General features: G+C 37.7%; 1 protein-coding gene across 1 annotated transcript; it reads left to right on the top strand.

The window, feature by feature from the left end:
- Window positions 1-2,832: 2,832 nt before the first annotated feature.
- LOC110763494 (ABC transporter B family member 11-like) lies at window positions 2,833-11,596 on the top strand. Its single transcript, XM_021966296.2, has 13 exons — window positions 2,833-2,957; window positions 3,544-3,960; window positions 4,185-4,239; window positions 4,327-4,502; window positions 4,585-4,806; window positions 4,901-5,139; window positions 5,323-5,848; window positions 6,089-6,362; window positions 6,500-7,386; window positions 7,531-7,797; window positions 10,217-10,480; window positions 10,593-10,886; window positions 11,046-11,596. Exons 2-13 carry the CDS (start codon window positions 3,637-3,639, stop codon window positions 11,397-11,399), a joined length of 3,882 nt encoding a protein of 1,293 aa, XP_021821988.2. The 5' UTR covers window positions 2,833-2,957; window positions 3,544-3,636; the 3' UTR covers window positions 11,400-11,596.
- Window positions 11,597-12,587: the final 991 nt, after the last annotated feature.

Below are 12,587 nucleotides of genomic sequence, written 5' to 3'. Positions count from 1 at the left end.
GCAATAGTTTAGTTATATATAGCATGGAAATAGGATCACTCTTATGATTTCATCAAATTGCCCATTTTCAAATGGATCGGACTATGAGATTAATGTCAATTTGTTCAAAATATTGGGGGCATTTTAGGAACGATTGTGGGTAAAAATTGAGTGGAATGTCAAAATATAAGGTGAGTGAAAAAAGTAGAATAGTGGGTGAAAATAACAACACTCATGATTTTATCAAATTATCCATTTTCAAATGGATCCGAAGTAAATCACTTTTCAATAAATAGCCCATGCTCACGTTATGTAACCATAAATAAGGCCTTCTGTGCTAATGAATATTTGGCCTTCCTTTTCTTCTTAATTGGCCCATCATATATCTTGCTCAATTCACTTGTGGCCCATCACATATATTTAAACTCAACCTCAATCAAATATGTAAGTGCTCGTAGCTTAAGTGGTATTGGAGGTCGTAAGTTTGATTTTCCTTCTCTAATATCACTTGTATAAAAAATAAAATAAAAATTTAATTGAATATCTTATAATTAAATTCAACTCTGCCTGCGCGTACCAACTTGGAATTGCTTCAATTTGAATATTCTTCAATGAAAACCAACCCTCCTTGAAAACTCAAACTTTTGCAACTAATTGTTGCTTGATTATCACTAGAGTCAGTAATCACAAAATGCTGCAGCTCTAGGACACAGTCATGTTTACCAATTCATCAAAACTAAGAGATGATCATTAAGCTTACTTTAATTTGAAACTCCCTTAGGAATCCAGTAAAGCAAAGAACCAAAATCTTTAGCCAACACGTGTGGTGGGTCCCCCCTTACTTTTCTTGCTATTTCCAGGTATTTTCCAAGAAACAAAATTTGAATAAACATCCTTAGGTCAAAAAAATAAATTAGGTTTAGGGTTATGGGCCATCATCATTTCTGTTTCATGTGATCATGCAACTGATACTTTTCCTTTTTTGGGATTTCAAGATAAGTTCATCTGTTCCTTGGGAGAAAAGAAAAAAAAACACAGAAGGATTATTTAGCCTTGACCATCAAGAATTCTGTCCATAATAATCAATGGCAATTGCATTTTTTTTTCAATTGTGAAAAGCAATTTTCCGTACCCCTTGACCAGATGAGATTCCCAGAAAACATGACCTTTGCAAACTGAACCAGTCAGGCTCAGGCAGTGACTGTTTGTCACTAGATTTCCCAATTTTTTTGAAGATTATTATTCTATGAGAAACGTCTTTTTGCTTTTTCTGAATATATAACTGTAACATATTAGACTAATTACCCATTAATCTATTATTAGTCATAAGCATCCTTAACAATATTATAATCACCTTGTCATCATTTTCTCTGTTTCTACTTTCTACCAAATGCAAGCTCATCTCATCTTCCCAGAAAATGATAAGCAATCGAGAGGATTGACTTCTTGTCATGTACTGATATGCCTGCCCAACACTCCAAGTTACACGTGATATAATAAAAGTATAGTCAACCTCCGAAAGTCATATTGGACCATCCAAATTGCGGTGCTCGAATTGTTCTTTCTATTGCACAAACTTGCGCATCACTCTTAATTTTAATTTTTTTAAAAGAAAAAAGAAAAATGGGAAAGAATCAAACCACATATTAAGATTAATTATTCTACTTTGGAAATGGAAATCTTGGATTCCTTGTTTAATAATTTTGAATTTGATGTTCACATTCTAATATAATATCACAGCCGAATTATCTACATATTTAGTTTGAGCATTTTTCGTCAACGATAATATACAAACACTTCCATCCCATGCCATAGTAGTTTTTGTTTTGCTACCATTCCTTGTTTTCATTTCAATGTATTCTAATCATATATCCCCTCCTTGACAAAATACAACTGAATTAATTGTCCAAATTATGAACATAATTCCAATCCCAGCTTTTTATTTTACTCATTCTGTTATGTAGATAGACTGTGGACCCTGATTAATCTAAAGGGCAAAGCATAATGGATTGGTACCTTCTACCTAACGTTGTGATCTGCTTACATTTTATACAAGTTAAATAATTACAAAAGAAGGACAAACAATTAGATTTTTGGTGTCAAACAACTATAGAGATTGATATATAGAATGTGCTAGTCAATGTGTCACATGTCTTGTTACGTCTCCAAAATGATTTCTTTCCACTGGTCTCAAGTTTTTGCAGGACCTTTTTTAAAAAAAAAAAATTCTAAAACTTTAAAATCAAAGCAATATGATGGTAGGGTAGGTGATGAAGGGGTCTAATTCAGTGGAAAATTGCCTTGATTTGCATATTAGTGGTTTCAAGTTCAAACTCCCATGATACATTGACAGTGTATGTAAGAAAACCCCGTCGCCTTCCTAACTTTGGAAAAAAAAAAGTAGGGTATATTTAACTTTAATTGCAAAAGAAAGATGGATTCGCATTGCAAGTAGTATAGCATAGTATCTGAGCTGACAAATTCAACTTTAACTTTTTGAGCACCTTTTGTATTGAAAGAGACAATAATATGCTAAATTCACACACACTACACGGATGCTAGGACTCGAACCTGAGACCTTGTTTGAAGAAGTAAATACTCTAAACCACTAAATTAGTGGGCCTTTTGCAAATTCAACTTTAACTTAATGTCAAAGCAACCCATTTTATTTCCTGCCTAAGCAAAGCCACCAAGAAGAGGAGCAGAGGACCAGAATTGTACGTCTTTCAATTTAGTTTGAAAAGTCTGGATAGTTTGAACGTTTGACTAATCATGCAGAGGACCAGAATTGTACGTCTTTCAATTTAGTTTTAAAAGTCTGGATAGTTTGAACGTTTGACTAATCATGTATCCACACTATCTTTCTAGTTGGTAGGCTGTAGGCTGATGTGCTGCCTTATAAAGCAATGTTTTCGGGGGAAAGTAAAACAATTTCATCAACCCATTTCCTGAAAGTTTGTAAACTTGTTTCCCCCTCAGTGAGTATCTTCATCTTTTGGTGATATTAATGTTTCCTGCAACACTTTTTGAAGTTGTATCTCAGCTGTTTGTGGTTATGTCTCTTCTATTTAAATTTCTCAACTTTAGAGCATGCATTAGCTGCCCACTTGGTTTCTTTCTCTTTTCTCATTCGTTTGATTCCTAGTTTCGTTTTAGTTAGTTTCAAATTGTGTTTGGGAAGTTTTGTTCTCAGCATTCCCACGGCCTGCATTTCATTCCTGCCGTGTGAGGCTTCTTAGTATTTTTGTTATTACTTCTTCTTTTGTTCCTCTGTTTCCCTTTCCTGTCTGTGTTCTTAACCCATATTTTCTATTTTCATCTTCTGGAATCAACATGTACATATTCTGTACCACTTGCTTCAGTAACGGGTTTTCTAATGTTCACACGCACAAAAACAAGATTATAGGAACAAATGGATTTTTAAAGTTTGGCCGAATAATCAACTCCATATTCAATTAGAATCAGTTGGCAAATTTTCCTTGGTTTGTATAGTCAATTTAGTTCCCCAAAAGAAAAAAAAAAATTCTAGTTCCTAATCCAAACCATAAATGTTTTGTCTTGCAGCTCTGATCAAGTTCTCTGTCAGATATAGTAGCAACTTACTTCTCTGAGGTGCTTCTTGTAAAATATAGCAGCTTTACTATTGCTGTGAAAAACATGGCTGAGGAAAATCCTGCGGATGGAAATGTAATCAAGGAGCAGGGAACGGCAGCATCAAACGGCCACTCAGCAGTAGTGGAGGACTCTCAAAACAACCCACAAGATACAAGCAAGAGCAAGGAGGATGGCACCAAAACAGTACCATATCACAAGCTTTTCTCCTTTGCTGATTCCTTGGATTACCTGTTAATGTCTGTTGGTACAATCAGCGCTATTGGAAATGGGTTCTGTATGCCTCTAATGACCATAATCTTTGGAGATGTGATTAACTCCTTTGGAGAGAGTGGGAATAATAAAGACGTGGTTGATGCAGTTTCCAAGGTAAATCTTCTGTGACTATAAACTGGTAGATAGTTATCTCTGTTAATGTAACATCTTCATAGAAATTAAGTCAACTAGGCAATAGCAGCAATAAAGAACAAAATATTCTGTGACTATAAACTGGTATCCAGTTCTATCAGAACTGTGAGCTTACTTCTGTTTTAACATCTATTTTGGTTCTCTGGTTCCTCTAACATATAATTTGGCCAATTCAACATTCTCAGGTGGCTCTAAAGTTTGTCTACTTGGCAGTGGGAGCTGCTGCAGCTGCATTTCTACGTAAGTACACTGAACTGCCTGCTGGTGCACCAAACAAATAATTTGGCTTTTTGGAAACTGAGATTAGTAGCTTTCTCTCTATGCCAGAGATGTCTTGCTGGATGGTCACTGGAGAGAGACAGGCTGCTCGAATAAGAAGTTTATACTTGAAAACAATATTGAGGCAAGATGTTGCCTTTTTTGACAAAGAAATTAACACTGGGGAAATTGTTGGGAGGATGTCAGGTGATACTGTGCTCATTCAAGAGGCCATGGGCGAGAAGGTATTTACATGCCACACACAAAAGCCTTAAGCTGTTGCTATTTTCTCCAGTAACCTCTCATTCTTTCATTTTCTTATTGCAGGTAGGAAATTTTATCCAGTTAATTGCAACATTCGTAGGAGGCTTTGTTATAGCATTTGTTAAGGGATGGCTTCTCACCCTTGTCATGCTATCTTCTATCCCCCTTCTTGTCCTCTCTGGTGCCGTCATGGGCATCCTTATATCAAAGACGGCATCCAGTGGACAAACTGCTTATTCAGTGGCATCAACTGTGGTAGAGCAGACAATTGGTTCAATCAGAACAGTAGGCCTACTTGTCTTTAAGATCTTTAAAACAAAAATTTATTATTTCTATTTTCTTAGTGTAGAACTAAAACTGATTGGTGTTCCCAATTCAGGTTGCATCGTTTACAGGAGAAAAGCAAGCTATAACTAATTACAACAACTCCTTAATTAAAGCTTACAACTCTGGTGTGCAAGAGGGTTTGGCATCTGGGTTCGGAATGGGTTCGGTTATGCTGATTATAATGTGGAGTTATGCTCTGGCTATATGGTTTGGAGGAAAGATGATACTTGAAAAAGGATATACAGGAGGGGAAGTCATTAATGTAGTTTTCGCTGTGTTGATTGGCTCCATGTAAGTTGCATTTCAGTAAAGTTTAATGAACAAATTCGTTGATCCTAGTACTATTGTACTAGTTAACATGTTTGCATTTTTGCAAGATCTACTGACTACACCCCCTTCCCCCTTCAGTCCAAATTTGATATGTGATTCTTCAGAAGATCAAGATATAACAATGTTTCTATGATAAATTTGCAGGTCTCTTGGGCAGGCATCTCCATGCTTGAGTGCATTTGCTGCTGGACAAGCTGCAGCTTATAAGATGTTTGAGACAATTGACAGAAAGCCAGAGATTGATGCTTCTGACACTAACGGGCAACAATTACATGATATCCGTGGCGACATAGAACTGAGGGATGTTTATTTTAGTTATCCTGCAAGACTGGATGAACAAATATTCGATGGATTTTCTCTCTCAATACCTAGTGGTGCAACTGCTGCTTTGGTTGGAGAGAGTGGAAGTGGTAAATCAACTGTAATCAGTTTGATTGAGAGATTTTATGACCCCCTAGCTGGCGAAGTTCTTATTGATGGTATTAATCTCAAAGAGTTCCAACTGAAATGGATCAGACAGAAAATAAGCCTAGTCAGCCAGGAACCCGTTTTATTTACTTGTAGCATTAAAGATAATATTGCCTATGGGAAGGATGGTGCAACCACTGAAGAAATAAGGGCTGCTGCTGAGCTTGCCAATGCTGCTAAATTCATAGACAAACTGCCTCAGGTTAAATTCAATTAAACTTTCGTTGAAGTTCTGGTATTTTGTTCTCTGAACTCTTTGTGTGAATTCTTAATTTCCATGACCATGGAAGCTTATTGAGACATCCAGTGATCTTATCATTTTGTTACATTGAAAGATGGAAATATGGAGAGATCACATGAATTTTCTAAAACCTCGGATTATTTTGATCAACTCATTCAATTCCTTTTTTCTTATTTGTGGTTTTGTGATTTATGCATTTAGGGACTGGACACAATGGTTGGTGAGCATGGAACTCAGCTATCTGGGGGCCAAAAGCAGAGAGTTGCAATAGCTAGAGCAATTCTCAAAGACCCAAGGATTCTACTTTTAGATGAAGCCACAAGTGCTCTTGATGCAGAATCTGAGAGAATTGTGCAGGAGGCACTGGACAGAATTATGATCAACCGGACTACTGTCGTTGTAGCCCACCGCTTGAGCACAGTAAGGAATGCTGACACCATTGCTGTCATACATAGAGGAACAATTGTTGAAAAAGGTAATGCATTTCTTTATGTTGTCTTGTTCTGCCATTTGAAGGCCAAATCATATTGTCTATAGTTCAACATAATGTTACAATTCATCTTATTCTTAGTCCATGGGTATTGCACATACTGATCGTTTTCAACTGAGCAGGTCCACATTCTGAGCTAATTAAGGACCCTGAAGGAGCATATAGCCAGCTTATAAGGTTGCAAGAAATGAGCAGCGTGTCAGAACAGACTGCTGTAAATGATCACGAAAGGCTTAGCAGCATGGAATCTATAAGACATTCAAGTAAAAGATTTTCAAACTTACGATCCATAAGCCCGGGATCATCTGGAAGAGGAAATAGTAATCGTCATTCCTTCTCAATCTCATACGGTGTGCCCACTGCAGTCAGTTCTCTTGAAACAGCATCTGCAGGACATGATATTCCTGCTTCAGCATCATCAAGAGTGCCTCCAGAAGTCTCACTTCGCCGCCTGGCTTACCTGAACAAGCCAGAGATCCCAGTATTATTACTAGGTACTATGGCTGCAGCAGTCAATGGGGTAATCTTACCTATTTTTGCGATATTGATATCCAGTGTAATCAAGACCTTCTATGAGCCACCTCCTCAACTCCGTAAGGATTCGAAGTTTTGGGCATTAATCTTCATTGTTCTTGGAGTGGTAACTTTCATAGCAATGCCAGCAAGACAATACTTTTTTGCTGTGGCAGGGTGTAAGTTAATAAAACGAGTTCGATCAATGTGCTATGAGAAGGTGGTTTACATGGAAGTAAGTTGGTTTGACGATCCTGAGCACTCAAGTGGTGCAATTGGTGCAAGGCTTTCCGCAGATGCAGCTTCTCTGCGTGGGCTGGTTGGAGATGCTCTAGGGTTGCTGGCTGAGAATTCAGCAACTGCAATTGCTGGTTTTTGTATTGCTTTTGTGGCAAATTGGCAACTTGCTCTTATAATCCTGGTTTTGCTGCCTCTATTAGGCTTAAATGGTTATGTTCAAGTCAAGTTCTTGAAAGGATTCAGTGCTGATGCAAAGGTATTTCTCCAAAGTCCAAACTTTACAAAAGTTTAAAGTATAGAACTTGTAGCTGGTGCAGTCAAAACACAATCCAGTACGACATACATAATATATATAAGACCAATCCATTTTGTCAATGCTGAAAATTTTAAATTGTTGCAGAAAATGTACGAGGACGCAAGTCAAGTAGCCAATGATGCAGTGGGGAGTATTCGAACAGTTGCTTCCTTTTGTGCTGAAGAGAAGGTGACTGAATTGTACCAGAAGAAATGTGAAGGCCCTATTAAGACAGGGATAAGACGAGGGTTAATCAGCGGGATAGGTTTTGGGCTATCGTTCTTTTTTCTTTTTTCTGTGTATGCCTGCAGTTTTTATGCTGGAGCCCGACTGGTTGCAGCAGGCAAGACAACATTCTCTGATGTTTTCCGGGTAAGTTTTTATGCCTTGCGCTACAAGTCTTCAAGTAAGTGGCTGAGGATCCGAATTCTGCTAAATACGTGTTACTTGAGAATTAAATCTATTAGAGAACATGTTATCCACCAATCCACCAACTCATTATCCACCACTATCTTAGCTTTATACCACTATCTTAGCTTTATGTTGTTTATCTTTGTATCCATCATGTACCACTTTGTATTGTCTCTTAGTTTATTATTATCAATCTTGTATAAATACCTCCTATATGGAGATGAATCAATCAAGCAAAACATCAAGCAAAATATCATTCAATCATCAAATCTTTCATGGTATCAGAGCTAATGGCTAACGCCAATTAGCGATCCTTCATTTGCCAACATTGAGAGTCGTTGGCTCTCCTCACCCGAAAGGGTGTTTGCTTCTGTATAGTTCTCCAGCTTCACCTCCCTTCTATAAAATCAATATATTTTTTTCTCAACCAGTTCCTACCGCTGCCATTTCCTTTTATCATCCACCATTTTCTATCAAATCTTTCATGTCAAGCTCTCTGCTCATTGATTGAGCTTTTTATCCTTCCCTCTCTGTGTCTAGCTCTCTGTTGAAGATTGAGCAATTTCTCATTCTTATGCTCTCTGTTGAAGATTGAGCCTTCTCCCCCTTGTCATGCTCTCTGAGCAATTTCTCCTTCTTATGCTCTCTGTTGAAGATTGAGCCCTCTCCCCCTTGTCATGCTCTCTGTTGCTGTCAGATTGAGCCCCTTTCTTTATATTCCTTTTCTGTTTCCTGAGCTTGTGACTGTTGCGCCAACTTCATCATTCACCAAAACATTTCCTCCATCGAGCACTCCCGTGGAAACCTGCGGCTGCTCATCCATGTTCCTTTGTCTGTGAGCCTCGTCATCGCTCGCCGAGCCTTGTCTTGTCTTGTCCTAGCCGGCCTTTGTCCCTGTCCTGCCGTGCTACACTGCCTTTGGTCCCTTAACTGGTGTTGTTGCTCTCTTGCACATGTGTTGTTGCTCTCTTGCACATGTGTTGGCTCTCTTTCCTTGGACTCTCTCTTTGTATTGCCGGTACTATCCCGGCTCCTTGTCTTGCCCATATCCCTCATGCCGCTTTGTCCTGCTGCAGTCTATCTTTCTTTTGGCTCTCCGGTCTCTGCCTCTCATAGTCGATAGGCCACTTCTCTCTGATGACACCAAACAGCACCACCATTTCTATGTTTTGAGTTCCCATTTTTTGTTTTTTTGTTTTGTTTTTGTGCTCTCTCACTATTTCTCTGTTTATCTCTGTGCTCCCTTGAGCTGAGCTCCTTCTTCAAATATCTCTCTCCCTTGTTTTTCTTTTTTTTTGTTAACTTTCTTTCACTTGGTTTCCGTATGTCTCCCCTTCACTGTTTTTCCCGTGATCTGTGTCTTCCAACTCTCTCTATCTCTGTTTTTTATTCGTATTTTTTAACCAAAACAAAAACAAAAGTGTTTTATATTTGCAATTGTCTGGAGCCTATCTGCAGCTTGTTTCCGCCACTATCTCTCTTCTCCCCTTTTTTATTCTTTTAGTAATTGTTTGTGTTGGTCATCATCCCTTATTTTTATTTGTTTCTAGAGTATTTTAAAATTCTATCTTGCCCCTGCTGCCCATTTATGGGTCTCACTTCTCTTTATATTTTCAAATTGTTTTCTCCCACCTCACACCACTTCTTCTGCTTTGCCGTTGGGCTGCCCACAACTCCCCCACTTACTCCTTCTTTGAACTTCCCTTTGTTTTATAAACATCAGTGCTCTCCCACGTGCTCCTCACTTCCATGCTTCCCTCGTTATATTCACCTTATCAAGCCATGTGTTTTACTCTCTACCTCACTTTGTCTTTCTCCTTCCCAATCCTACGGGTTGCTTCCCTCTTTTTATGTTTTTTTTTTTACATTCCCACCTCAGTGTCTTTTCTGTTGTGTGTGCACCTGTATTGCACTCTCCTTTTCGTTGAGCATTACTAGTATTTTGTATGTTTTTGTTCTTATTTCTCTTGTGAACTATGGGTTCTTCATCTTTGGGCGTGCCTTCTGGACTACTACCACAATTGCTGCCATCTTCATCACCATGATGTCTACGGACTACACAGCGCTTACAGCTTCTTCATCCAAATCTTGCTCTGCTACGCGCACTCGATTTGCGGGGGTGTACTAGAGAACATGTTATCCACCAATCCACCAACTCATTATCCACCACTATCTTAGCTTTATGTTGTTTATCTTTGTATCCATCATGTACCACTTTGTATTGTCTCTTAGTTTATTATTATCAATCTTGTATAAATACCTCCTATATGGAGATGAATCAATCAAGCAAAACATCAAGCAAAATATCATTCAATCATCAAATCTTTCAAAATCTTCATTGGTCCATTCAGTCGATTGTTAACATTTCCCTGGTTTGCAGGTTTTCCTTGCTCTCGCGATGACAGCTGGTGGAGTGTCTCAGTCAGGGTCCCTAACCCCTAATCTTGGTAAAGGAAAGAGCTCTGCTGCTTCCATATTCGACATTCTTGACCGGAAATCAAAAATAGACTCGAGTGATGAATCTGGAACAACTATAGAAAATGTGAAGGGAGAAATTGAACTTCGCCATGTCAGTTTCAAGTATCCAACTAGACCTGATGTACCAATCTTCCAGGATCTTTGCTTGACCATTCATCATGGCAAGGTAACTTGGTAACAATTTTGTTCTTTTACTTATTTCAAACAATGCATAAGATTTGGTCCTCATAGTCTAATTCAAGTTTCTGGGACTTACAAATTTGAATTATGTTATTCAGACAGTTGCTTTGGTTGGAGAAAGTGGAAGTGGGAAATCGACAGTTGTCTCATTGTTGCAGAGATTTTATGACCCTGATTCAGGTCGCATTACATTAGATGGATTTGAAATCCAAAAGCTACAGCTCAAGTGGTTGAGACAGCAAATGGGACTGGTGAGCCAGGAGCCTGTATTGTTTAATGACACTATCAGAGCCAACATTGCATATGGAAAGGAAGGGAATGCACCAGAGGCTGAAATTATAGCTGCTGCAGAATTGGCAAATGCTCACAAGTTCATCAGTAGTTTACAACAGGTAGGCACTACAAAATTAACAAGCTTGTCAATTTCTTTTGGCCACAAATACTATAATATAATCTATTGAAAAAATGAGAAGGACTAGTTGATGAATATTCACAAAATTTTATTCGGAACGTTGAAGATTAACCATGTTAAGTTTGGAAAAACAATGCAGGGTTATGATACAGTAGTAGGAGAGCGGGGGATTCAATTGTCCGGTGGACAGAAGCAAAGGGTGGCAATTGCACGAGCTATAATGAAGGCACCGAAGATACTACTACTAGATGAAGCCACAAGTGCTCTTGATGCTGAATCGGAACGAGTGGTTCAAGATGCATTGGACCAAATCATGGTGGATCGAACCACAATCGTGGTTGCCCATCGGTTATCCACAATAAAGGGTGCCGATGTAATCGCAGTGGTGAAAAATGGAGTGATTGCAGAGAAAGGAAAGCATAAAACTTTGATCGGTATCGAGGATGGCATTTATGCTTCTTTGGTAGCATTGCATGCAAGTGCCTCATCTTAGACAGCTTTTATATTCTTTTTATCCAAAGAAAAAGAAAGTATGTAATGTAATTTTATTCAGAGAGGTAAATTACCAATAGGAATAGATCATTTTTTTTAATTATCTTTCTTTCTTGTAAGCTCCACTTGGAGCAACAGAACACTTGTGAATCAAACTCATTATAAATTTGGATTGATTTACATAAAATTTTCCCACTACATGATTTGGTATTTATGTATTGATTAGCTTGAATAACAAGATTCTATTATTAGTCCTGAACTCAGAAAATAATAAGTAAATGTGCATAAGGAAATGTCATCCCATGAGCTGGCCAATGGTCCTTCTTAATAAAATCCCCAATTCCTTCTTCCCAGTCCAACTTCAATTTGTATTCGTATTCAAATATACAGTCTTCAGTCAGATTTTAATTCAATTCATCCATGGCGGGACCAAATCAAACAATTATCATTAAGAACTAGTTAGTGCAACTGCTACTACCATTCGAAGGAACTTTTTCTCCCTGTTTTGACTTTTTTTCTTTTATATAAATTTTCTTCTAATTTTTCTTACAATTTTTCACTTTAAAACTGGCTATGTGCAAGTTGTGTGATTGAAATTTGGATGGACATCATCCAAAAAATTAACGAAGAGTCTCAAATTGACCAATTTCATATAGTTTAAGTCCTTAATTTATCGAAAAAATTGTTTAAGGAGGAAATTGACAATTATGGTATAGTTCAAGGGCAAAACGACAGTTTAGCCTTAATAAAAACTTGGGCCAATAAGCAAAGATCAAGGACATCAAATCCATTCCTAACCTTCCAAGAAGTTCAAAGATTCCTTCTTTGTCATTTGCTATCCAAATTGCCTTGGTTGAAATTGTTCTCCTCAATAATAGACAAACACCTCATTTCATATTCCATGCCATAGTTTTTGTTTTGCTACTAGCTTGTCTTATTCCTTATTTTCATTTCCATGTATTCTATTTTAATCATATTTTCATATTCCAAAAAAGAAAAAAGAAAAAAGAAAAAAGAAATAGAAGTATCAACTTTTTTTCTTTTTCTGGATAATTTTAATGTTTGACTAACCATGTATCCAACAACCTCATCAACCCATTTCCTAGAATGTGGTAAACTTGTTTCCTCTTCAGTGAGTATATTGATCTTTTGGTGATATTAATGTCTCTTGTCTTTAAATTTCTCACCT

This window comes from Prunus avium, chromosome 1, assembly GCF_965620075.1.
Source record: "Prunus avium chromosome 1, drPruAviu1.hap1.1, whole genome shotgun sequence".
Taxonomy (NCBI): Eukaryota; Viridiplantae; Streptophyta; class Magnoliopsida; order Rosales; family Rosaceae; genus Prunus; species Prunus avium.
This window is presented reverse-complemented; position numbering and strand designations above follow the sequence as displayed.

Bases quoted from the DNA above. Each gene is read 5' to 3' on its own strand.
- LOC110763494 (XM_021966296.2), top strand. From the start codon at position 3,637: ATGGCTGAGGAAAATCCTGCGGATGGAAATGTAATCAAGGAGCAGGGA. The intron at 3,961-4,184 runs GTAAATCTTCTG...CAACATTCTCAG, and splicing joins TGGTTGATGCAGTTTCCAAG to GTGGCTCTAAAGTTTGTCTA. The intron at 5,849-6,088 runs GTTAAATTCAAT...TTATGCATTTAG, and splicing joins TCATAGACAAACTGCCTCAG to GGACTGGACACAATGGTTGG.